Source organism: Arachis hypogaea, chromosome 14, assembly GCF_003086295.3.
Source record: "Arachis hypogaea cultivar Tifrunner chromosome 14, arahy.Tifrunner.gnm2.J5K5, whole genome shotgun sequence".
Taxonomy (NCBI): Eukaryota; Viridiplantae; Streptophyta; class Magnoliopsida; order Fabales; family Fabaceae; genus Arachis; species Arachis hypogaea.
Window position 1 is genome coordinate 108,413,215 of NC_092049.1, and position 26,031 is coordinate 108,439,245.

The 26,031-nt window shown below is 34.3% G+C and overlaps 1 protein-coding gene and 1 long non-coding RNA gene across 2 annotated transcripts; both read right to left on the reverse strand.

Annotated features, from left to right (window-relative positions):
- Window positions 1–4,957: 4,957 nt before the first annotated feature.
- On the reverse strand, window positions 4,958–6,793 carry LOC140178659 (protein FAR1-RELATED SEQUENCE 5-like). The gene is made up of 3 exons (XM_072215870.1): window positions 6,649–6,793; window positions 5,668–6,187; window positions 4,958–5,354 (listed from the first exon to the last, which is right to left on the reverse strand). Exons 1-3 carry the CDS (start codon window positions 6,791–6,793, stop codon window positions 4,958–4,960), a joined length of 1,062 nt encoding a protein of 353 aa, XP_072071971.1.
- A 9,027-nt stretch (window positions 6,794–15,820) lies between these two features.
- Window positions 15,821–18,683, reverse strand: LOC112740501 (uncharacterized). Its single transcript, XR_003171193.3, has 4 exons — window positions 18,517–18,683; window positions 18,364–18,417; window positions 18,138–18,275; window positions 15,821–15,997 (listed from the first exon to the last, which is right to left on the reverse strand). It is a non-coding gene; the product is annotated as an uncharacterized lncRNA (long non-coding RNA).
- Window positions 18,684–26,031: the final 7,348 nt, after the last annotated feature.

Genomic DNA, 26,031 nt, shown 5'->3' on the forward strand with positions numbered 1-26,031 from the left:
TATAATCAACTTGATTTCACAAGTCCTAGTCAAATCCTAAGGAAAGACTAGCTTTAGTGGCATTCTAGTCAACTAGCAACTTCCAATTATCAATCAACAAAAGAGTTTGATAACTCAAGAGTCTCTAATTACTCAACTCAAGCCAAGAGGAGCAAAATCTACTCTAAAATCTAACCAAGCATTTTATCAAATATTTGGAAGGCATAAAAGGAAAGCATAATAAAATGACAAGAAATATAAAATCTAACACTACCAAATGCAAGAAAATAACAATAACAAAGCAATTAAACAATAAAGGAACATAAAACATGAAATTGCATTAAAGGAAATTAAAATCAACAAAGTGCTCATAGATATGAAAGTAGCAAAATAGAAGAAATTAACAAGAAGAACTAAGAGAACAAAGATGTAGCAACAAGAAATTGAAAGAAAAAGTAGATGAAAACAAGAATTAAAATCTAGATCTGAGAAGATATTTGAATCTAATCTAACCTAATTCTAAAGATAAGAGAGAGCTTCTCTCTCTAGAATTCGAATCTAAAACATGATAAAAACTCAACTATGACTACTTGCTTCATCCTCCTTCAATCCTTAGGTTCAATAGCATCAGAAATGAGTTAGATTGGACCCAAAATGAGCTAGAAATCGTTGGCCATGAGTTGCTAAAAATGGCCCACGCTGATCCTGCAACATGCACGCATGGTCGACACATGCGCGTTATCTAACTGCAAGGTAACTATGGAAAAATGCATATCATTTTGATGCCCCGGATGTTAGCTTTCCAACGCAACTGAAACCGCCTCATTTGGACCTCTGTAGCTCATGTTATGGTCAATTTAGTACAAAGAGATCAGGATTGACATCTTAGCAATTCCTTCATTTCTTCATGAGTCCTCCCACTTTACATGCTTTTCCTTCATTCCTTCAATCCAATCTTTGCCTTCTAAACCTGAAATCACTTAACAAACATATCAAGGCATCGAATGGAATTAAGGTGAATTAAATTTAGCTATTTTAAGGCCTAAAAAGCATGTTTTCATACTTAAGCACAAATTTAGGGAGAATTACAAAATCATGCTATTTTATTGAAGAAATGTGGGAAAAGGTGATAAAATTTCCCAAATTAAATACAAGATAAAGCAAAAAATTGGGGTTTATCACAAATTTTCTACGATTTTCATTTCTTCCTTTTTGTTATGTTTGCAATTCCTCCAGTCTACATTGTCTTCCATATTGAGCAACCCTGCCAGGACTTGAGTCAAATTTATAAGTTCCAATCTTAAACTGATGAGTACAAGAGTAATTTTCCTTATAAGTAAAAGAATGATAATCGTTGATGTCCTCTTGGAAAAAAAACCTGATTAAGAAGTATATTATTCATCCTTATATTAGCATAGCATTCCATCAGTTAAATGCCTACCTCACATCCAAATTGGGCAAGGAATCTCACTTTCTCCTCAACATGGTGCAGCAGAATGATGCCTCCTGAGATTTCGGCATAGGACAAACTTGACTCCTCATCAGCTTGTGTCTTCAGAAATTTTCTTCCATCAGAAATGCTATCAACTTTGTCACAATAAAGAACATAAGAATGAATATAAACTCTAAAATGAATCAAAGTGTAGATCATTTTCCAGAATAAACAAATTGGAATTGATTTCTCAAGTCATGTCAATAGTAAGTTAGGACTAATAACAAGAAATTACAAAGAGGGGGAAGAAAGGTTAGTTAGAAGTAGATAGAACAAAAAAATGAAATAGAAAGCATGACCAGAAGATTAATACTTACAATTCTTGGACACAAATTTAAATCCCATCTTTTGTGAAGCTAAATTGAATGCCTTTTCAACTATAACTGCTTTGGAAGATGGAATAGGAATGGCCTACATGTAAGAGCAGAAATCACATAATAAAAATGAAATTCAAACATATTTGACATAATACTAGTATTATTAAGCAGAAAATAGCTGACCCAAAGGGCAAAAAGATAAACAGAATGGAGATTTACAGTGGAGTCAACATATCATAGAACTAGAAAAGGGACAAGAAGAAAGTTAGGGGAGGAGAGGCAACCTCACGTCAAGCAAAGAGCTACTATTACTTATTTTACCTGAAGATTTGCATGAGTGGCACGTATGAAAACCCACTCAAGAAAGATGACTTCCTTTCCCTGGCTCTTGCAATACCTTTGAAGACTATTCTGAAACTGACAGAGCTCAACTTCAAATTCAGATGACAGAGACAAGGTACTTGGCATATGCTCAACTGGTACTATCAGCACATGGTCTTCAACAAGTGGACCTTTAGCCAGTGCCAAGTAGTGATTTTCACTAATACTTATGATCAAGTGAGACTCCACATTGGGGCTTGAAAAGCAAAACCAATATTCATTTGATCTGCAGTTGTAATATAAAGATTTGTCAAACAAAAAGGCTAAAAAATGAAATTCCGAGTGAACAAGAAAGATATCAAGTAAATAAAGATGAGGAGTAAGACCTAGTATTTTCAAATCCAGGCTGCCTAGAAGGAGGCATATCGCCTTCATTCTGCACACTGTGCTTAAAGTGTGTATGGTGATAAGGTGCTATATGTGATTTCCATGGCAATCTCAGTAGAAGACATGGTAGATGATGGAGTGGGAGAAAGTGCATGAATAAATTTCTGAAAAGAGGTGAAGAAATTGATAATATTAAAAAGCAATTAACCTTTTAAAGAGAGTAACTAATAAGTAATAATACACACAAATAAATTGTGCATAGCTGGTTAGGGACATTCCTCAAAAGAATAAGACATTTTCTAGCCAAGAAAGTTATCACAAATATGACCAAATGAAGAATCATGGAGGAACAACTAATCAAAATGAAGGACAGACAATGAAAGAATAAGTAAATGGCCAGACCTGCTTATCTTTATTTCCAACAGAAGCAAGCCCTATGAAACGAGTCACATGCACAACATCAACATTGGAATATGGTTTTCACGGGTATAGTATATACCTTTAGTGCCTGTAATATGGTAGCTGCAAACAAAATAATAATAAATAAAACTATAATGAAACAAAAAACAAAGACTAACCTTAAGGGAAGAATGAATATCGGCACATCTCGTGACAAGAATCTAAAACTGCAATATTCAACCAAATTACAGGCATCACCATATACAGATTCTGGGACAAATGCTTCAAAAGATTTTTGCATTTTCATACTCAGTCAATCCATTCATCCTGCAATCTTATTTTCATCATGTCAAACAATAATTTCTGTATCAGTCTTATAGGTATTAAGTAGGCAAACTAAGAATTATGAAAAGAAAACAAATTCCTCAACTACATCATAACTTAAATCATAGCTAGCACAAAAGCCACTCATATATTTCTACATCTACTCAATAATTTGAACACATGCACGAACGGCCATAATAAATAGTCTCTTATGTCATGTCCATTCCTTTCAATGTCACAAAAGAATATGTTTAGAAATTAAAGTAGCAAAGGTACAAAAAACATCTATGATTCAAGATCCTATACCATAAAAGATGTAGAAAATTTAAAATATAATATATAGATCCTATGGAATTTTGTTGTTGATGACATCATTCAAAAGTCCAACCCATGTATTCCTATCACTGGGTCCACTAGACTACGGTGAGACATGGGAAAACTGAGGATATGATGCAATTTCGGCAGTAGAAGGATAATGGTTGAAGTACGCCGTGCCATTTTGAACAGGATGAAAGGGAATATGGAGGGCTCCACCATAAGATTGATAAGGATGGACCATTAGATAATGATGCATAGGATATTGAAGCAATCTTGGTTTCTTGGTTGTGGCTGCACTTGAAACGTCCGACACTTCTATTCTTAATGTGTTGGTCTTTTATTTTAACGTTCTTTGAGTTAGAGTGATCTCTTTAGTCTGAACATAAATCAGAATTTTCAAACAATTACGATACAAAATTTTAAAAAGAAACTAGTAAGACAAGGTAGAGACAAGTAAGACTTTCTCAAAAGTCTTGATCTCACTCTCCCTTGTTTTCTCAGTTGCACTTATACTATTGGATTGAAACGATCTAAAGTCAAAATAAGACTATAATTTTTCTTCTTGAATACCCTAATATAAATGATTAGATATGCGAAATGTTACCTTCTGTCGACCTTTTTTACCGTTTGCTCTAATTTTTGGTGTAGCTTTTAATTTAGATACAAACTTCTTGCTTTCACTACCCTTGAATTTTTTGTTATAGACAAGAGAAGAAATAATATAAGCACCACGAGAATAATCTGCTGTAAATTTGAATTGAAATGATGATAAATTTGATACATGGTATAACATAGATAAGAGCTTACTTTAAAATTGTTGTTATTGTTCATGGGTGAATTTTCTACTGATTTTGTATCCTGAGAGCAAGTTTGTTTGCTAGCATTACATTCCTCAACTTGCTAAAAAAATAAAAACTTAATTAAAATATAGCATTATTTATTAGTTCTACAAAAGACACTAAAATAATAGATAAGCATAAAGTAACTCATAAAAAAAGCATTATATTAATACCATTAGTTCATCTTCTGTATTTGAGTATTCAACGGGTGAGTCCTCGTTGACGAGTAATGGACATGTCCTAATGAAATGCCTTTTTGACTTACAATGTGAATATCTTCGCCTCTTTTGGCCTTTTGAAACTTTTCTTGGAGCACCTTTTGACTTTACTATAGCTGGATCACCTATTAGCATTGATGTGGGGGAAAGCCTTGCTTGTGCACCGCTTTTTTTTTCCACCTTTGAAATTAGTTTAAGTAACTCACTTGAGATTTTCCTATAGTCGGCTGAATTTTTTGAAGAAATATCAAAGAACTTCCAACAAATTGATGCCATTGCACTGCATCTAAGTATGTGCACTATATCATCAGCGGAGTCTTGCTCTCCAATTGAGCATATAAAATCACTCTTTGCATCTCTTGTCTATCTTTTAAGGATAACAGATGAATGGACGCATTTTGCATTGCGATGCTTCAAGACCCCAAAGATGTGGGAGCACGATAATCCACGAGTCTCAAATAGCCTACATTCACACACAAACAGGTCCTTGTCTTTATTGTAAGATACTTTAAATAGCCCTTGCTGATTAAAATACTCACTCATGTTGTACTCAACAATATCTCCACTGTTTGGGCATTCAGTCACATTTAATGCACCTGCTGTTTCTATCTCATCTTTTACAAGTTTGAAAATATTTCTATTATAAATTTCAGCAGCTTTTTTCTCAAAACTTTCCAAGCACGTAGTCAAAACAGGAAACTTATAAAAGGTATCAAAGTCAACAGTAAGATGGTTGTTTCGGTAATACCTTAGTACTTCACTGAATTTATGCATGAATTCAAAGAGACTGGTTTTACTGTCAACATAGTTCTTCAATAATGAATGAATTCCCTCACACTGTGATGTAGTTCTTATGGGCCAAAAAAGTGCTCCCTCAAATATGTCGTAGCCCACTTCATTTTGTCATTATAAAACCCGTGGACCCATTCATTCTCAGCAAGTCCGTATTTCGATATGATCTCACTTGATTTTTTTGAAATATTTTTGCAATAAACTGTTTATATAATAATACATTAAAGTCATCCCAAAAATACTTGTTTTTTATATTCTGTACTGCATTATGATGGACATGCCATTCACAAAGGCGGTGTGGTATATCAGGAAATAATTCTAAGATGGCGTCTCTCATAGCGTGGTCCTCGTCTGTCACAATGTCTCCGAGTAGTTTGTCAGACATGATTTCCAAAAATTCCTTCAGTGTCCACTTGAATGTTTCAGACCTTTCATCAGAAAGCAAGGCACCTCCAAAGATAGTTATTTTGACATGGTGGTTGGTCCTTGAAAATATGACTAAGGGCTTGTTGTAGACATTTTTCTTGTATGTGGTGTCAAAAGCCAGTACATTGCCAAAACATTCGTAATCAACAACGCTTGCTTCATCAACCCACACCAAATTATCCAACTTACCATCTTTTAAGGTGAACTTTTCTAGAAATAACAGGTCACTGTCTAACTTGGACAATAGATCGGCCAACGCAGCAAAAGCATCACCGTCTTTCACTTTGCCATGCCTAGTCTTACTAATGTGGTTATGTAGGTCTTTGTTGGTAAATCCAACTTTATCGTATCCACCCTTTTGGAAAACCATATAACCTATTATGTGACAGGTTTTAACACCACATACTCGTAAGCTGTCTGCTTGTGTTTTATCGGCGTCAAGCCAATGATTCACAACAATAAGATGTCTGTATTTAGGCGGACACAGTGGATGATTGTGTTCACTCTCAAAGATACTGACTTTCCACTTACCTCTCGTATAGTGATGAATAAAATGAATCTTAGCCTTGTAATTAACATGAGTAATTGCCCTATGCTATCTTTGCCAATTGTCCTTTTTAAGGTGCTTCCAATGTCTTTCTCCTGCTTTATTGCAAACCAATTGTCTTGTATTAATTTTGCCGTTAGCATGTACCGTCTTCAAGTCTTTTTGGGACACAAATCCATAGCACTTGCATATTTGGCAATTGGCATAAAACTCCCAACTTGAGATTCCGTATCAAACACCAATTTCTATATATCTTCGATGGTCAAATCAGTTATCAACTTTTCAAAACCATCAAAATTAATTGTATCAGCCTCTGCCTTATCTATAATTACATCCACCATATCATCACTTTCATCAGAACTGCTTTCATACTCAAAATTTAAATCCTCAGGGTGATCACCATCTTTATACGACTCTTTGCCATCATCCTCCATAACTGAACTTAAAATTTTAACATGTTAACTACTACTTAAATGCTAGGAGAATGGAATAAGCAAAAATGAGCTCAATTTTTTATGACAAAAATTATTAGTCAATCAAATTCTATGAAAGCTAAGAGTTATTATTGCATAAGAATGTTATTTTTAGGGATAAGTATTGTTTTGGTCCCTAACGTCGAGGGTCAGAATCGAAACCGTCCCTGATGTAATTTTTGATTTAGAATAATCCTTAATGTTGCATTTAATTTTAAAATCGTCCTTTCTAATAATTTTTTTTTCTAAATGACAAAAATACCCTTTTCCCACCATTTCATTCTTATTGTTCTTCTTCTTCTAGGAGAACAAATTCTCTTGTTCTTCTTCTTCCAGAAGAACAGATTCTTCTTCCATTAACAAAACTCAAAATTTCAAATTTTTAAATACAGTTAACAAAATCTAATTACAAGAATTAAAAATACCCAAATTCATCTTCAATTACAAAAATAAAAAATCTATAAATTTAGGAAAATAAGAAACAAGAACAAAAACAAGAAATAAGAAGGACTTTACACCATATCCAAAAGGGGTGAGTAAACTTTGGAGCTAAGCTTGGTGTTGTAGGCTTCACATTGTTGATTCTGTTTTGGATTACACAAATGTTTTAACCAATTTGGGCCTAGTAAGAAGCTGTTTATTGTCACCATTAGTGGCAAGCATCCCATAGGGGGAAGACCTGTCACTATAATCCTCCTAGCTCCTATTCCATTAGGGAAATAAGAAACAAGAACAAGAACAAGAAATAAGAACAGATTAGGAAAATCCAGAATAAGAACAAAACCAACAATAAGAACAAGAACAGAAATCCAGAAATCCAGAAATCTACAAAAAAGCAACAGCAATCTAAAAATCCAGAAATAAGAACAAGAACAAAACCAACAATAAAAATTAGGAATTTAGGGATTATGATGATCAGATTCAACAACAAATAATAATCAGATTCAACAACACCAACAACTAAAATATTATTCAAATCCATAAATAACAACATTAAATTCAACAACCAAATCAATACACAACAATGATGAAATTAGAAAATAACAAATCAAAATCAGATTAAAAGTAGAAGCAGAAGCAGAAGCTCAAGCAGAAACAGAAAGCAGAGGTAGAATCAAGAAGCAGAAGACGAAGCAGAAACAGAGGCCGAAGCAAGAAGTAGAAGTGGCAAGGTGCAGCGGCGAGGCGGCGAGGAGTAGCGACGAGGTGGCGAGGAGCAGTGGCGAGAACGCGGCAGTGAGGAGCAGCGGTGCAGAAGCAGAAGCTCTCTCCCTGGCTCGCAACAGCAACGGCGACGGTAGCTCCAAGCGTCACCGGCGGCGTCCCCTCCCCCCTCCCCTTCCCCTTCCCCCTCTCCTCCCCCCTCGCGCGTCCTTTCCCCTTGCCCTTTCTCCCTTCCCCCTCGTGTCTTTTCTTTTTTTTTTAATTTTATAATTTTTTTATAAAAAAGGGTAGCTTCGTCATTTATAAAAAAATTTATTAGAAAGGATGATTTTAAAATAAAATGCAACATTAAGGACGATTCTAAATAAAAAATTACATCAGGGACGGTTTCGATTCTGACCCTCAACATTAGGGACCAAAACAATACTTATCCCTTATTTTTATGACAATCAAGAGTTACGGAAAAAATTCTCTGACTTGTTAACTTTCTACATTATTTCTTTTAAAAACAAGGATACAATGTATTCAAATAAAATATATTTGACTTATTAGCTAGGAGCATCATCTTTATCTATAAAATTGATATATATGCCTAATAAAGAAATAATTAGCAGTCTACTCTCATGGTTTCTAGTATATCAGAATATACATGAATGTGCAGTCTTAATATACATTGTACTAACCTGATGATAAAAAAGAGGGTGTATCACTACCCCACTCAAAAGAAATAATCAGGTATAATAAAGTGTAATTCTTGCACCTGAGTTGAACATTAAAAGAGGAAAAAATTAGCATACAATTAAGCAATAAATTGAATTTAACTAATTCACTAAATCATAGGTATCAATTTAAATAGCTTAAATGTCTATTACAAAATGTAAACTGTAGGTCATAAAATGCTTCCTATATAACTTGGCAAACCATTCCAAAATGAGGAGTAAGTTAAATTGGAGGAGAGGAGATAGGGATTTGGGCAGCTTAGAAATGAAGAGCAAGGGGAGGGGGACCATACTGTCACTGCCACCAACTAAGCTGGCTGTTTAGTTATTGGCGTTTATTAGTCACCGCTCATTGTTGTCCATGGAATCGAATACTTTCATTTTTATTATTATTATGATGGATTATGGATATGCAATTATGCATTACATCAATACCTTTCAATTATGAAATTATGCAATTATGGAATCCAATCCTTTCATTTTTATTACATGTACTTTATATTTACGTGATAGTTAGGAGCCACCATCCTACTGGGGACTGTGGAAGGTGTCATTGACATTTTCATTTAATACCCCAGACCTAATTTTTGTGGCAGTCTGCCACTTTGCACTTCATAGAAAGAGAGAAACAAATATGGCATGCTTACCCCCAATCATCTCAAATTATATAACTTTAAATCCCTTTCATCTAGAAAATTTTGCCCAGCAACTGGATCATAAAACTCAACAAACTATCACATCAATTTCAGAACTTCAGTAAATGTAATCTCATAAGTTTCCCAGCAGACGCATACTAATGATAGAAATATGTATCTGTCTACATATATACCATAACCAAAATATAGACAACCAGAAATTTTTATCACCAATAGAAGTAATTAAATGATTAGACATGAAACTTGGAAAATGACCAAGGCTAAAATCCATAAACAATGCATAAATAAGTAGTACAATCATAAGTAGTATGCTGATTTGTGAATGTATAATGCTCCAATTTTGCTAAACTAAAGGCACAATTTTTTGTTAAACTGAATGTTCGAATCATGAACTTCATTTGATACTATTGAATAAGCTTTTGTTGTTCTGAGTATAAAGTTTCGATAGGTACTTGAATTAATATATATAATATCAGGCTTCAGCATTAATAAGTAACTTGACACTCTATTCCTTTCAATTAGTATAAATAAGTCAATAGTAAATTCAAAAAATTTTCTTTGAGCATTTAAAAGTAATAAACTACAATAATTTTGGAACAGTTTACTTATTATGTCAATGAAGCCTGTTCATATAATTCGGGCATAAGCATTGAGCCAATGCAGATTACTAATGCTTTGCTAGGTACTTCTCACAAGAACTCAGCTAGAACCATAACCAACAACTAGAATTGTTTGGAAACTTAAACACATGTACACAACCTATAATATCAACAACGTGGAGATGATTTTGACCTAAATATACTCTAAACAAAGTCAAAATGAACTTAAGCAAATCATCCAGACTTGACCGCAATTTTCAAAGAGAATAATTTGGAGTATTACAAGAAAAGCAGCTGAATAGTGAATTACCAAAATGGATATAATTCAAGTATAATAACAAAATGAGAAATTATTTTGCAATTCAATATTTTGTAGAGGTTTCACGAAGAAATTAAGAAATAATTTGATAAATTAACAGAGAAAAAGTCTTTACTGAGGAACCTGGATGGTGTTGGCAAAGAAATGCAAGTAAACAACGAGAGCGGTGTCATGAGTTGCAACGGCGACGGAGCCGACGGTGCCGTGAGAAAAATATTTGCTGGTGGAACTAGGTTCTTCTTCTTCTTTGTCCAGACGGAGAGCAAAACGACAGAGAATGACAAGGAAGTTGCTGGTGCGTGCTGCTACTGCGTGAAGACCGACGGAGAACAACAAGGAGGCTGCTGGTGTGTGCTGATATTGCATGAAGGGAGCGTGGCTACGAGGAAGGGAAAGGGTGAGAATAGATTGTTGTTGTCTAGGTAGGGGATTAGGGGTGAGGTTGCTCTTTATTGGTAGACTGGTATACAATGATGAAGAACAATTTTTCAGATGTGTTCTTTTTGGTATGAATGGGGGTAGGAAAGATTAGATTAGAGTTCATGAGAAACGAAGCAATCTTTTAGTGTATATGAATAATGAAATGAATTTGTTTTTGATTTTTAAATTGATTCAAATTTAAAATTTTAAAACTAAAGCAATTTGAATTTTGATTAAATTAAAAAGATTAGGGTAGTTTTTGTCTAATATAGAAAAAGGATCTTTAAGTCTTTTTTAAAAAATTTAATAATTTTTTTATTTTTATTAAAGTATATGGGTGATTTAGTAAAAGTATTGATATGATATATATTTAAAAAAAGAAAAATTAATTACTGACGTGAAAAATATAATCCACATATGTTCTAATTTGTCCATGATTTTATGGTACCGGTACGTATGAATTCATCATCGTATCAAAACAAACACCTTATTTTATTTATGAACGTGTACACATGGTCCTACGTATTTAGTTAAATAAAATAAGAATAAGTTAATATGGTTATCAATTTTTTTAATGTGTGATAATATTGTATCAGAAAAGTTAAAAAAAAAACTCGTATATACTAACGACTTATTGTGTTCTGTTCTAAGTTAAATTTTGAGTAGGGTTCTTTTCACATTTTACTTTTCTATTTTTAAAATTCTACATTTTACTTTTCTATTTTTTTAAATAAATAAAATAAATATTTTAATTATGAAAATAAGTAATTTTAGAGTTTTTACCGATTTTTGTAAACTTACTTATCTCGTTTACACTATAAACGAGATACGACTATCTTATTTTGTTTACACTGTAAATGAGATACGTGGTGACTTAAAACGTTGACAGTGTAAATGAGATATAGTATGACAAAAATCAATCAGCTATAAAAGGATCTTCCAACCATTGGTATTCTTCCACAAAACCCTTAATCCTTTTTCTCTTCCATTTTTCATCGAAAAACTTAGTAAAAATGTCTAGTGGTAGTGGTTTCTTTGTAGTGATGGTGTATCCTAACTGTCAGATGAGAAACAGTGACATCGGAGTTATATTTGAGTGTGAGAATTCTGCGCTGCTACAAACTCATAGAGCAAATTCGTTGAGTTAAAGAGTCTGATATTGACGCACGTTGGTGGTGGGGAGAGAAATGAGATTGAAAGAGTTGGGTATAGGTTGCTAGCACCAATGGAGAATGGTGTATTTCAGTTTTGTCTGTTTTGACTCGATGGCGATGAGGATGTTGGCATAATGTTTGATGTGCACAGGAGAATCATGGTTGAACAAGTAATAGGCTTTATGCAGAGGTTCGTGATGTTTGTAGTGGTGTTTCTGCTAGCTCGAACATTGTACAGGATGACCCGCCTCTTGCACCACGACTTTTGCACTGTGCTAGTCCAGTGGTAGATATGGACGTTGACAATGAGGAGTCCGACGAAGAGTACGTTGCTGATAGCCATGAAAGTGGGTCCTCTGAGGATGATGACGAGGATGAGTTCATACCAGAGACTCCCATTGGTGGATCAGTTTGATACCTTTTGCCTACTCCGTAACCAATTTTTGAGTTATCAACTGTACTCAGCCACTACCATACATTGAATTTGGACGTGATGCATGAGGTAACTTCATTTTCCAATATGGGGACAGATGATTACAGCACTGATGGTGGTGTGGAGTTTAGGGTTGGTCACAGATTCAGAAGCAGAGAGGCCGTACTGCAAGGCGTGAAGAATTACAAAATTTGGAGAAGTGCTGAATATCGAGTTGTGGAATCGGATCGGTTAAAGTACAACGTGCGTTGCTGGCAATTTACTGATAGTTGTCCTTGGAGTTTTCGTATTGCTTTACGACATAATCTTGGATATTTTTTGAGTTACCTAATTATAATCCATCCTATTCATGTGCTAAAACACTAAATCTATAAAAGTATCCTAACTATAATCACATACCCTTATTAATTTAAACTACGAAAATAATACTAACCTCTTATTTGATCGCTCTTGCAATGTGCCAACTACCATTCAGGTGGTTGATGTCAGGATCCCATGCATCCGTGCACCATAACGTTCGGACAACTCAGAAATATCAAGAAAATGTGCGAGAAAGAGAGAAATGAGGGTTAAGGAGGATTGAGAGTGAGTGAGGGGGCGCTATGAACGAGTTTCATTTATAGGTGCACTCCAATCTTATCTCGTTTACACTGTAAACGGGATAAGGCCCGTGACATAACACGTGTACAAACGTGATACGTGTAGGTGAGTTTGTGTCTTATCTCGTTTATAGTGTAAATGAGATACGACTATACTGATTTCATTTACACTGTAAATGAGATAAGTAAGTTTACAAAAATCGGTAAAAACTCTACAAATTACCTATTTCCGTATGCATAAAAAGATTGGAGACAAAAAATTTTTTGGCCTATATCTTTGAAATCAAAATCATACTTAACCCTTAAAATATTTATCTTATTTATTTAAAAAAATCCGTTCCTTTTCTACAAAGTTACTTTTTTTTGTTTCTTGTTAATTTGATTGTTACAAACCTTCGAATTTTTGCAAAGGTTATTTGAAACTTTGTAATACTTTAAAATTTTGTGAAGTATTGTTTACTTTGTTATTAAAGCTTATTCATTATCATCATTTCCATAGATTTTTTACTTTGCATGTGTTTGTTTTATTACCAGTTTATCACATTTTATTTCTTCTTCTTTCTAACAACATATGAATTTTGAATTCTATATACTTTGATATTTTTACATACTTTGAATTCACGTTAAAATGTTATTTCCCCATTTCTTAAATTTTGTAGATTAGTTGATGTCCATGGTGACTATACGGTGGCAATGGCCAAATTAAAGTGTATGGCTTTGAGTGAACATGTACCAAACTTTTTTTTACTGTATCTTTTATTCCTGTAAACTAAAAATTAATTTATTGTAGATTTAAATTTTATTTAAAAATTTATTGTTAGTTAATAAATTACTACATACATAAATAGAATTAGAATTTTTACTATTTGTTTAAATAAACTAATGAACTAATTACTGTATTAATCCAAATTAGTTTGCACCAAAGCTTTAAGCTGTTAACAATTTTTTGTTCCAATTTTCCAAGCGATCTAACCCATTTTCTATCCGGACCAAAATATGTGCCTCAACATTTATGGCCAAGAAAGTGTCTCAACAAACCAATTGGCTTATTATACAAAAATATTAACCCACACTTGACCAAAAGAAAAAAAAGATTAACCCACCTCATTAAATTTAAAACAATGTCAATCAATTTGAGTTGGTTGAGTGTTCAGCTCACTTGTTCAATTAAGTAAGTATCGAGAGTTCGAATCTCATTTTGTATATACAATAGTTTATTAGTCAGTAACAGACCTTTAAATAAAAATCAGATCCGCAACAGAATTGTCTTTAATTTGCTGAGCTAAAGAATACGATGAACAACTAAAAAAAAAAAAATCTAAAATAGTATCGCTACTCTCTGGCAGGTTGCAATATTCATTTTACATGCTCTTATGACTTCTGTGCTCTTTGGGATGTTAGTAACAGGGTCTTTCCAACGTCACTAGAAGGATCGATAAGCGTGTTTAGTTACTTGTCATTTATAAAAATGTATAAATAATTTACAATGTGGGGAAGGGTAATGTGTTTGACTCACATATGGAACTAAAGTATCCACTAATAATAAAAGTAGTTTTCATTTGTTTAAGTCAATCTCACAATGGTGCCACATAATGTGGATATAAACTCGAATGATGATTACATTCAATTGCAAAATACTTGTGCAATACTCAAACACAAAAGAAGAAAAAAAAAAGTTATTTGAAAAATTGTTGACTGCAACTGAAATATAAAGAAAATAAGCTTAGGTTTACTGGATTCACTAACAAGTTGTGAATTTGTGATGCTTATGGTAGTAATGTTGTAACTCTTTCTATGTCAAATTTGTTGCATTTTTTTTAACATAATCTGTTTTGAGTCCAGATAAAAGAAGAAGATTGCATTAAGCTTTGTTAGCCAACATAAAAATATTGTTGAATAGTTATGATGTAGATAAAACACAGCAATATTAAGAATATTCATCAGATAGTGTAATAGTATTATTTGATCTATATATATTTTCAGAAAAGAAAGAATTAAGAGTGGTCACAACTAACAAGTAAATGATTATATCTAGTTATCTAAGCTAATATGATTTTTTTTTGGTCAGGTGGATTGAAATGGTATTTATGTTGTTTTATTGTGTTGAATACTCTGCTTCTTGGAGACCTTTTTCTTTGGGAATTATGAGATTATATTCCCATAAGTTCAAGGATTTTATGATGGATATCTCGTTTTTGGTGGTATTTTAAACTAACTTATATGAATTTTTTTAGCTTCTTTTGTTTTGGAAAGGTGAAGTTTATTTTCTTGTGTTTTTTAGTTGGATTAATTATTTGATTGGTTATTTTTTTTTTGATAAAATTATTTTGGGACAATATAATTTCTCTGTTAAAAAATTCGTTGAATAATAATAGAAATTAATAGTGTGAAATTTTATTTATAATTTATAGGAGTTTTAAATTCCAAAAAATTCTTTTCAATAATAGAACCAATTTTCATCATTACTACTACCATCTTCTTTATTATCATTATTATAACTTTTGTAACACCCTACCATACTTAATCTTATGCTTAAGTCATAAGACTGAGATAGTAAGGTATTACGACCTCTAAAAATAGTAATATATATATATATATATATAGAGAAAAGATACTTAACTAGGAGCCTTGAAAAATGGGTAAAACAAAATCGCAAAACAAAAAGCGCAACACTCAGGAAAGGATTACTTGCGTGCTAAGAAACCTAATAGGAACATGATAAAGTTAAGCAAAAGAATAAAGGAAATCCAAGGAAACAGCATAACTAGCCCCTGACTTAGCCTGCGAAGCTAAGGCTGGCCAGAGGATATATATATATATATATATATATATATATATATATATATATATATATATATATATATATATATATATATATATATATATACATATGAACATACATAGGTATCCCAAAATATACCAAAATACCAAAATAAACTCATATCTCTCCCTCAACCTCTAAGAGGAGCAGCATACACAAGTTACTTGGAGAGTAAGCTAAACAAATATATACATATATACAACCAAAAAACCAAAATACACCCAAGGACTACTTCGCTTCCCAAGATCCAGACGTCTAGCGAGGAGCCTCTCGACCTGCATCTGAAAAACAGCAATACAATATGGAATGAGAACCGGAGGTTCTCAGCATGGTAAAAGTGCCACGCGCATAAGAAATACGGTCCTGAGAATGCCATAGGCAATCCTAGAACTACGTTATTCAATTATCCAACTTAAGTACTAAACAGAAGCCATAAACAGGGGTATGTATTCTAAATCTGCCTAACTTACTCAAGTTCAAGCTTAACCTAACACCAAACCATTTCCTCTGTTTCCTCCATCCTTTCATCATTCAGAATGCAACAGAAACAAGCAACCAAACAAGTTCACGCACAAGTAATGATCAAATAGTACAACTAGCAAGTATAACAAATAGCGGGTAATATATATCAATTAGGCATACCCAGAAAATGCATAGCAATCAATACAAACAAATGCATATGATGCATGCCTGTCCTATGGCTGATGGGGCCCATCTGTCGGTTATCCAGCCAACCCGACAAGTCCGAAAACCTTAGACTGTCCCCCGTCGTGCGTCCCCAAGAGTCTATGCATAGAGTTCACATTCATATTTCATAAAACCACTCAATGGTGGCTATCCATACCCGGGAATTTATACGTGCCCGGTCACCCTTACGACGTAGGGTCAACAGAGTATCGAGATTCAACCTAGAACACGTGATGGCGAGCCACGGCTCTTACCCAGGGAACTCGTATCTCAGATAGCATTATTCATAAGCCATTTCATAGTCATAATCATTATTTAATCATTCATCAAGCCATGGCATATTAACTCCTTTTATTAACAACCTCCCTTTCACATTTTTCATCGTCATTCCCTTATAATTCATCTTGATTACCCTTTTCGGGTCCTGACCAAACTTTTTATCAAACTCTTCTCATCCTTCTTAATATCGAATACTCTTAAAATCAACCAAACTCTAACATTAAATCAATCACATCACACGAGGATTGAACTTTAACTTCTCGAACTCATGACTATCACTAAGACATCCTCGACACTCTATTTTCTTTTCTGTTTCTAATATAGCAAATGAATTCAGAATTGCACAAACTTTATGTCCAGACGTTCATATTGAAATAAGCTTTCTAACAAACTAAATATCATAATTTTCTGATTTTTCTAGCCTCAGGAATAAAGGAAAAACCGTGACTGCTCTGCAGTGCATAAAACCAGAAAAACAGCAGCAGCATGTGATATTAAAAATTCAATATAAAATCCGAGTTAAATCCAATGACTTTGAAAATTAATGTAGTTAAACTTTAATCATCCAGGTTTCTTTCTCAATTGGTTCTGAGTCAATACCATTTTTAATGAAAAAGTTACATTACCTGGAAGTTAAGTAAAAATGAGACAAAATCTGTTTTAAAAACCAACAAGCTTAGTACCTTTCAATTGGAATAACTTTTATTACAAAACTCCAATTAAGCTAAATTTTGATTTGAGAACTCCTAGCTCATCCAGAAACAAGTGTGTCTTAGTTGCAACCTAATTTCTATTTAATTCTAAGAGTTACAAGCATTGGAAGTTGATGCATAGCTTGCTGAAATCCGTTTCTTTTCAGTTTTGCCCACCAATATTCAAAAATTCACAGCTCCCAATCCTCAACTCTTAAAATTCTGAAATTTTAGAGAAATAAATAAAGTTAATCAAATTTTATAAAAAAATTGGTTTCACTCCAAAACTCAACTCGTAAAAGTCGCAGCAAGACAAACAAGTTGCTGCCCTGTTTGATCTTTTCTGCTGCTGGACAGATTTAACAACCTAACTTTAAAAATTTGCCATAAATTGTATATTTAACAAAAAGGTCCCAAATTTTTCAGTTTAGTTCCTTATATTCCCAAATTTAGCCCAAACTTGGTCTCATGCAATTCCGATCATTACATAATTAGTTACAGCATATACAATACCACCACAACACAACTCTACATCCTTATTAACAAACACCAATTCTAATCCATCATAAATAAATATAAGAGCACACCATTAATAACTTTCACACCTCATAATTCTAATATATAAATTCACTAAAAAATCTATTCTAACAATATTATAAGGCTAATCATTAAATACAACAAACAATCCAACTTATTCTATGGTTCCTCTAACCTAAGTTTTCACAACACCGTAAATATTAAACGTGCGAAACTTAAACCATACCTTGGCCAATCACTTAATTCACCCAAGGCAGCCTCACAACTCAAAATTACAGCCCCTCCAAGCTCAATCAAACAGCCCCAAACCAAGCTTGATCACCAACAAGCCTCCAACAAGCATCAACATTCACATACACACTACCTAAACCACAATTAACACATCAAAACATAACAACTCAATACCCAAATTCCTAAATTCAGAAATTTCATTAGGGTTTAAGATTTCTTACCTTTACCCACTGATCCTTGGGCAATACCCACAAGAAATCAAGTCTAGTGGACCCCTAAAACATGAAAATCATCAAGGAATTGAGTTTCTCAAACCTTAAACCTGAAATTCATATACCAGCAGAAATGGAGCTAGGAAAAAGCAATTCACTTACTGTTTTATTTGAATAGAATTGAAGAACTCAACGAGTCCGACGCGTGGCCGCAAACGGCTCGTCAATCGGAGCTCCGGATCAAAAGTTATCAAAGAAAGAAGATCAAGCTAGGTTTTGGAATTCATTCTCTTCTTCTCCATGCATTTACGCTGCTTATGTTGTGTTCTAAGGCAGAAAATGAGCTTTAGCTCATTTATATACTGGGCTGGTTGGGCCCGCGGGCCTGGTTTGGGCCCGGTTCAACCGGTTTGGCCCATTCGGCTCAATTTTAGGCCAAATTTTTCGAAAGTGATATCAAAATTCTCGTTTTGCCGAGCTCTATCCTATTTTGATATTAGTTTTGCATATTTAATTTTCCTATTGAAAATTTGATTTATTGACTAATTATATACCGATTTTAGCGGGCTTTACAACTTTTACCTCTAATGCTTCAATTGTGCAATAATAGAACTTTTTGGAGTTTTAAACTCCACAAAATTATTTTTTGTCACTATTTAACAGATTTTTTAAAAGAGAATGGTCTTGTCCCAAAATAATTTTATTAGAAGCGAAATATCCCCTTTTTTGGACAGAGATCACCTTATTCTTCAAAAAAATAGACAAGAATTGAATTAGGCGTTTACTTTACGTGAATCATAATAATTATCAATATATAAAGAAAAAAAAATTTTTGGACAAAAATATAAACAGTTTTTGAAAGTTAATACTGACTAAAGTTAACTATTAAATTGCTGATGTCTAGGTATCTTTAGTTGTTTTTAGGTTTCTTTTTGAATAATTTTCATAGGTTTGAATTAAAGTTCTTATGTTTTTAGTAAAGTTTTTATGACAAATCATATTTTTGAAGTTGTTTTAGAATGATTGTGATTTCAGGACATGTTTAAGTAAATCAGGATAAAATTTATAAGAAAATAAGTGAATAAAGTTCACATAGAGGAATCATCAAACAATAACTGGATCCATCCATCATCTCATTAGTCTTAGGTTATTTTCTTTTATACCATGAGTAACTAAACCTTCTCTTGTCAAATGTTAGGTACTCTGTTTGATTTTATAGATTAGTAATGTAAGTGTTTTCTTTATTTTGATTCATGTTTTTCTACTTTTTCAAGATTGAGTCTCGTTCTTCATCTTTAATGGTTAGAAGTATTGAAAAATATTCTAATTTTATCTTGGATTCCTGTTATTACCTTGAAAAATTTAATATCGAAATTAGCTTGAAACTCTTTGAAGGTTGTAGAAAGCTTAGAGAAGGGGGGAGGGGGTTGAATTTATGACCTTCTTTACTTTAATGAGATAACCCTTTTAAAACAAACTTTTAGTCTGACTCTGTTTGAACTTAGCAGCAGAAAATTTATGAGATAATTTATTTTTGTCTCATGAATATCAGAAAATAGAACAGAGCAGGGAAGAGAGAAGCTGACACCATCATGTATCCTGGTTCAGTTGCCTTGTACAATGCAACCTACATCCAGTCTCCACCACAACAGTGGTGGAATTTGCACTATAGTTAAAGTATTACATACACCAATTCCACAGAATTGATACAATCCTTTCACTCTCAAGTTCTAACCTAACTTGACTTGGTTATGCTAATACCTAAATTCACTCTTAGTGCTCACCCAACTAAGAAAGGGGTACTTCATTGATACAAGATACAAAACACAAAATCAACCTAAAGAAATCTGAAATCACTCTAGACTTTTCACTCAAGTGTATCTCTCTGCCTCTTTCTACTCTTAGGTTATTTCAATGACTCTCTCATTCAGCCTTTTACCTCAAGAAATTACAGAAAGATAAATATTAAAAAGTAAACTACAATCTGTAAAACATGAAGGAGATTGATACTTCAACAGCCTCTTTGCTATGTGATAAACCAGATTTACTTGCCTCTGATTTAGTTCCTCATTCTAGCGGAATGTTCCTTTGACTAGGAAGCACTATCCAAGTTGATGAACTTCTTTGGAGAACTTTTCTCAGAACAAAACCTCAAAAACACTGGTTATCTCTCCCTTTTTTTTTGAATGATGAAAAATCTTCTTTTGTATTTCCTTGCATGTTACTGAATTGCTCTCTCCTAGGTCAACCCTCGAGCTGTGTGCTTCACCAACTCACCATCTCATTTTTCTAGTTAATCCTCAAAATAGGAACTTTGACTCTGACCTTCTTTGTTGACCGAAAGCCACAGGACAGCATAAACAAATATTTTTAATGGTAAACCCAGATCTTAGCTATTAAAATACTACTTGGTCCCCAAGACACACTTTTCACCATAGATTCACAGCAGTGTTGAACAGAGATCATCTTTTCCATGTATCCCAATTTGGAGTGGCAGAGAGTTGAAGATGAAGAGAAGAAAATGAGATGCATGTAGAAGGAAATAAATCACCTTTAACTTCTGACTTCTCTTGATACAGTTTGATGTGGGTGATTAGACTTCAACCTTTTTGCTAAACTTTCTCTTTCTTGCTTCTTTGGTGAACAGCTTAGGAGCTAAGCTTTCTCTCTCTCTTTCTCTGAGTTCTGACTGAGACAGGAAAAAGTGAACGTTGCTTATGAAAGAAGCAACTTGGAGGGATCAACTTTAGTGATATCAAATCGGGCTTATGTTGGTTCTATACAAGTTCAGCCTGTTTGCTTTCTATTCATCACCTTTGGGCTTCTATTGTTTTTGTGGCCCACTAAAATAGATTCTGCTTGTTTTGTATTGGGCTACTACAACAATGAATTTTACCTTGCAACACTTAACATTAATTAGATAATTGCCTAATAAAATAATATTTGTCATCATTAATTAATTTAGTTAATTTCTTAACTCAACAATCTCCCCCTTGATGAAAAACATAATTAAACATTAACCAAAAGGAATTGAATTTGAGTAAAGTTAAGAAACTTTCCTTTGAATGATGTTACGTTCTTTTGTGTTGCTCCCCCTTTCTTTTTCAAGAGTAGCTCCCCCTAGATTTATGCTCTTCTTTTCGTTCCTATTTACATTATACTTATAAAGAGCATAATAAAGAGCTACACATAATTCAACTTGACTAAGAGAGTTTAAACAACCAACAATACAAATCTAGCCCAATATTGGACTTGACATGTCAGCACTTTTAACAAAAAAAAAAAAAAAACCATTTCACAATTTTATCATGCTTTAACCAAAACAGAGCATTAAGACTAACAAGGGCAAAAAAACAACATATCATAAAAGCAAGTTCCAAATCTCATGCCAAAAACTCACAGCAGTAGCAAGATTTGTAAATCAAATTCTCATGCAAAAAATAATAGTAGCAGTAATAAAAATCACAGCAAATATTCATAACACAACTACTAAAAACGCTACTAAAAATTCACAACATGGCTACTACACGGCTACTACTCCCCCTTTTGTCATCAAGGGTGGAAAGTAGGCAAGATCAAGTAAAATCCACACCTTAAAACTTGCAAGAAAGTGTTAATGCACAGTCTAAAACACCAAATTAATTTAAAGTAAATGCAGTAGTAGTTAAAGTATTACAGTCATCCGAAATAACAAAAAGTAGTTCAAAAGTAACAAGAGAAACATTTTTAATGAGACAAAAACGAGTAGACAACAGCAGCATCATGAGACAAATCTAGGCATCTGAACCATTTTCCTCTAAATCAGCTTTCTCTTCAGCATCAGTGGCAGCATCCTCATCTTGTTGGAGATTGTTAATGAATTTCATGAAGACAGCCACTCGATCTCTTGATTGTCAGAGAAAATTCTCATGCTTGCTTGCTAGCTTTCTTTGTTCCTTACTCATGGCAATCATATGATTGGATTGGGAGACAAATTCTTGAACCACATCTTGAACAACATTAAACATAGCAAATTTTTGTCCAGTGGAGATGGAAGTGCCTTCAGTGGAAGGAAGAGGAGAATCATCAGGAATGAACTCATCATCTAGAACCACCCTATCAGAGCGAGTAGGTCCTTTATGTTGTTTCACTGAAGCACCCCTTTTTAGATATGAATGTCTGTTTTCATAATCCTCATTGGACAAGTCAACACCAAAATGCTCAAAAATATAAGTTAGAAACATGCCATAAGGAAGGACTTTGTCTTTCTCACTTCTAACAGAGTCAAACATGTATCTAACCATCAAATAAGCAAAAGAAATTTCTGTTTTAGTGAGCAGGGCATACAAAACAAGAGTGTCAGTATAAGATACCCTTTGATATGAACTGCTCTGAGGAAGTATGATGTGATTTACAATGCGGTGTGATGAGCGGATAATTTGTACGCTTTTTGGCATTATTTTTAGTATGTTTTTAGTAGAATCTAGTTACTTTTAGGGATGTTTTCATTAGTTTTTATGTTAAATTCACATTTCAGGACTTTACTATGAGTTTGTGTGTTTTTCTGTGATTTCAGGTATTTTCTGGCTGAAATTGAGGGACTTGAGCAAAAATCAGATTCAGAGGTTGAAGAAGGACTGCTGATGCTGTTGGATTCTAACCTCCCTGCACTCAAAGTGGATTTTTTGGAGCTACAGAACTCAAAATGGCGCGCTTCTAATTGCGTTGGAAAGTAGACATCCAGGGCTTTCCATCAATGTATAATAGTCCATACTTTGGCCGAGTTTAGATGACATAAAAGGGCATTGAACACCAGTTCTACGCTGCTGTCTGGAGTTAAACGCCAGAAACAAGTCACAAACCAGAGTTGAACGCCAGAAATACGTTACAACCTGGCGTTCAACTCCAGAAAGAGCCTCTGCACGTGTAACATTCAAGCTCAGCCCAAGCACACACCAAGTGGGCCCCGGAAGTAGATTTACGCATCAATTACTTACTTCTGTAAACCCTAGTAGCTAGTTTATTATAAATAGGACTTTTTACTATTGTATTAGACATCTTTTGGATCATTTTTAGATCTCTAGACCTCCATGGGAGGCTGGCCATTCGGCCATGCTTACCCTCTATTCACTTATGTATTTTTAACAGTAGAGTTTCTACACTCCATAGATTAAGGTGTGGAGCTCTGCTGTTCCTCAAAGATTAATGCAAAGTACTACTGTCTTTCTATTCAATTCAACTTAATCCACTTCTAAGATATCCATTCGCACTTCAACATGAATGTGGTGATCGTGACAGTCATCATCATTCCCTACGAACACGTGCCTGACAACCACTTCCGTTCTACCTTAGATTGAATGAGTGTCTCTTAGATCTCTTAATCGGAATCTTCGTGGTGTAAGCTAGAATGATGGCGGCATTCAAGAGAATCCGGAAAGTCTAAACCTTGTCTGTGGTATTCCGAGTAGGATTCAATGATTGAATGACTGTGACGAGCTTCAAACTCGCGATTGCTGGGCGTAGTGACAGACGCAAAAGGAGGGTGAATCCTATTCCAGCATGATCGGGAACCTCAGATGATTAGCCGTGCCGTGACAGGGCATCTTGGACCATTTTCACAAGAGGAGGGGATGTAGCCACTGACAACGGTGATGCCCTTGCATAAAGCCAGCCATAGAAAGGAGTAAGATTGATTGGATGAAGACAGCAGGAAAGCGGAGGTTCAGAGGAACGATTGCATCTCCATACGCTTATATGAAATTCTCACCAATGATTTACATAAGTATTTCTATCCTTAGTTTATTATCTATTTTCGAAAACTCCATAACCTTTTGATATCCGCCTGACTGAGATTTACAAGGTGACCATAGCTTGCTTCATACCAACAATCTCCGTGGGATTCGACCCTTACTCACGTAAGGTATTACTTGGACGACCCAGTGCACTTGCTGGTTAGTTATGCGAAGTTGTGAAGATATGTTTAGACCATGGTTCTGTGCATCCGTTTTTGGTGCCATTGCTAGGGAATCAATTTCGAACAACAATTCACAACTTGAGTAACAATTTCGCATACCACGGTGCAACTGAGCACGTTCATAACCCAGGGCTTTATGAGTAGGGGTGATGCCATCAATCAGAAAAACATGTTCACAAATATGAGCCAAAGCATCATTGAAAGAGATACCAACTCCTTCATCCCACTTAATAACCCCTTCATAAAAGTCATTATTCATGGCAGACTTAAATCTGTAAGTGTTATAGTCGGAATGAGATGTCATGATGTGGGATTTATGAGCAAAGGGATCAAAGTCTGGTTCTCTAACAGATTTAAGAGGAAGTCGAGGTTTACCTCTCTGAGAACACAAGGGAACAGACCTTGTCTTAGGTTGAGTGGGCTCAGAGGTAGGTTCGGTAGCAGCTGGGCATTTCCCTTTCGATGAACTCGGCTTCGACGAACCAGGTTTAGATGGAGGTTCCTTTGGTGGTGGCGTCTGCTTGGCTAAAGGTGGAAACCTTGAGGGGTTCTTAGTGCAAGCCATTGGATCCGACCGAGGAGGTGAGGTAGGAGGAGAAGGAGATGGAGTGAAGGTTTGGTCTTGAGAGCGAGTGGAAGGTTTTTGTTTTGCAGGAAGCTTGAAGATCTTTTAAGGAGGGGGCTTTTGTGAAATAGTTTTCTTCCTCATTTGGTTGGTTTCTGGTTTTGAACAAAGAAAAGCAATAAAGGTAGTCGAAGAAACCAAAGAGTTTGAGGAGTTATGGAGGGAGAAGAAGAAGTATTGGTAACCGTACCGAAAAGAAATTTTCTTAAACCATGCAACTGCATCACCTCTGATTTGACTTGAAAGGACTTGACATCACAAAGAAAAAGATTTGATTTTATTAAAAAAATTAAATAGAAATTAAATTTTAAAATTTGAAACTTTTTGGACTTAAAGACAAAAAGAAATAAACTAAAACAAACAAGCTAACAAGCAAAAAAAAAAAATCATGTGGCATTCATATTGGGCCTAGAGGTAGTTTGGTTTAAGGAAACATATTGGACCACCCATGTTTAGATTTTTGAGGTTGGCCTAGATGATTCTGCACGTGCAACAAGGCTAGAGAATGTTGATTGGAGAGAAGGTTCTTCATTTGCCTAGAATTGTCTCATACCTGTTTATGAGACAAAAGCTCCAACAAACACATCAGCAACTTTCAAACAATGAAACATAGCTTAAAATTTCTAGAGTAGTCCTAAGCATGCAAAAGTTGTCCTCAGCTAGTGGTTTAGTGAAAATATAAGCTAATTGCTCCTCTGATTTAACAAATTGAATGCTAATATCCCCTTTTGAACATGTTCTCTTATTGAGTGAAATCTCACTTCAATATGTTTAGTCCTAGAGTGCAAAACTGGATTTTTAGAAATATTGATGGCACTCATATTATCACACAACAAGGGTATATTTTCAGCATTTAATTTGTAATCAGCAAGCTGTGTTTTTAACCACATAAGCTGAGAACAACAAGAAGAAGCAGTTATATACTCAGCCTATGCAGTGGATAAAGCCACTGTTGACTGCTTCTTACTTGACAAAACATTCAAGGACTTTCCAAGGGAACAACATAAGCCTGATGTGCTCCTTTTATCAACTCTATCACTAGCAAAATCTGCATCACAATAACCAACTGCAGAAAAATCATCAATTCAATCAAAGTAAT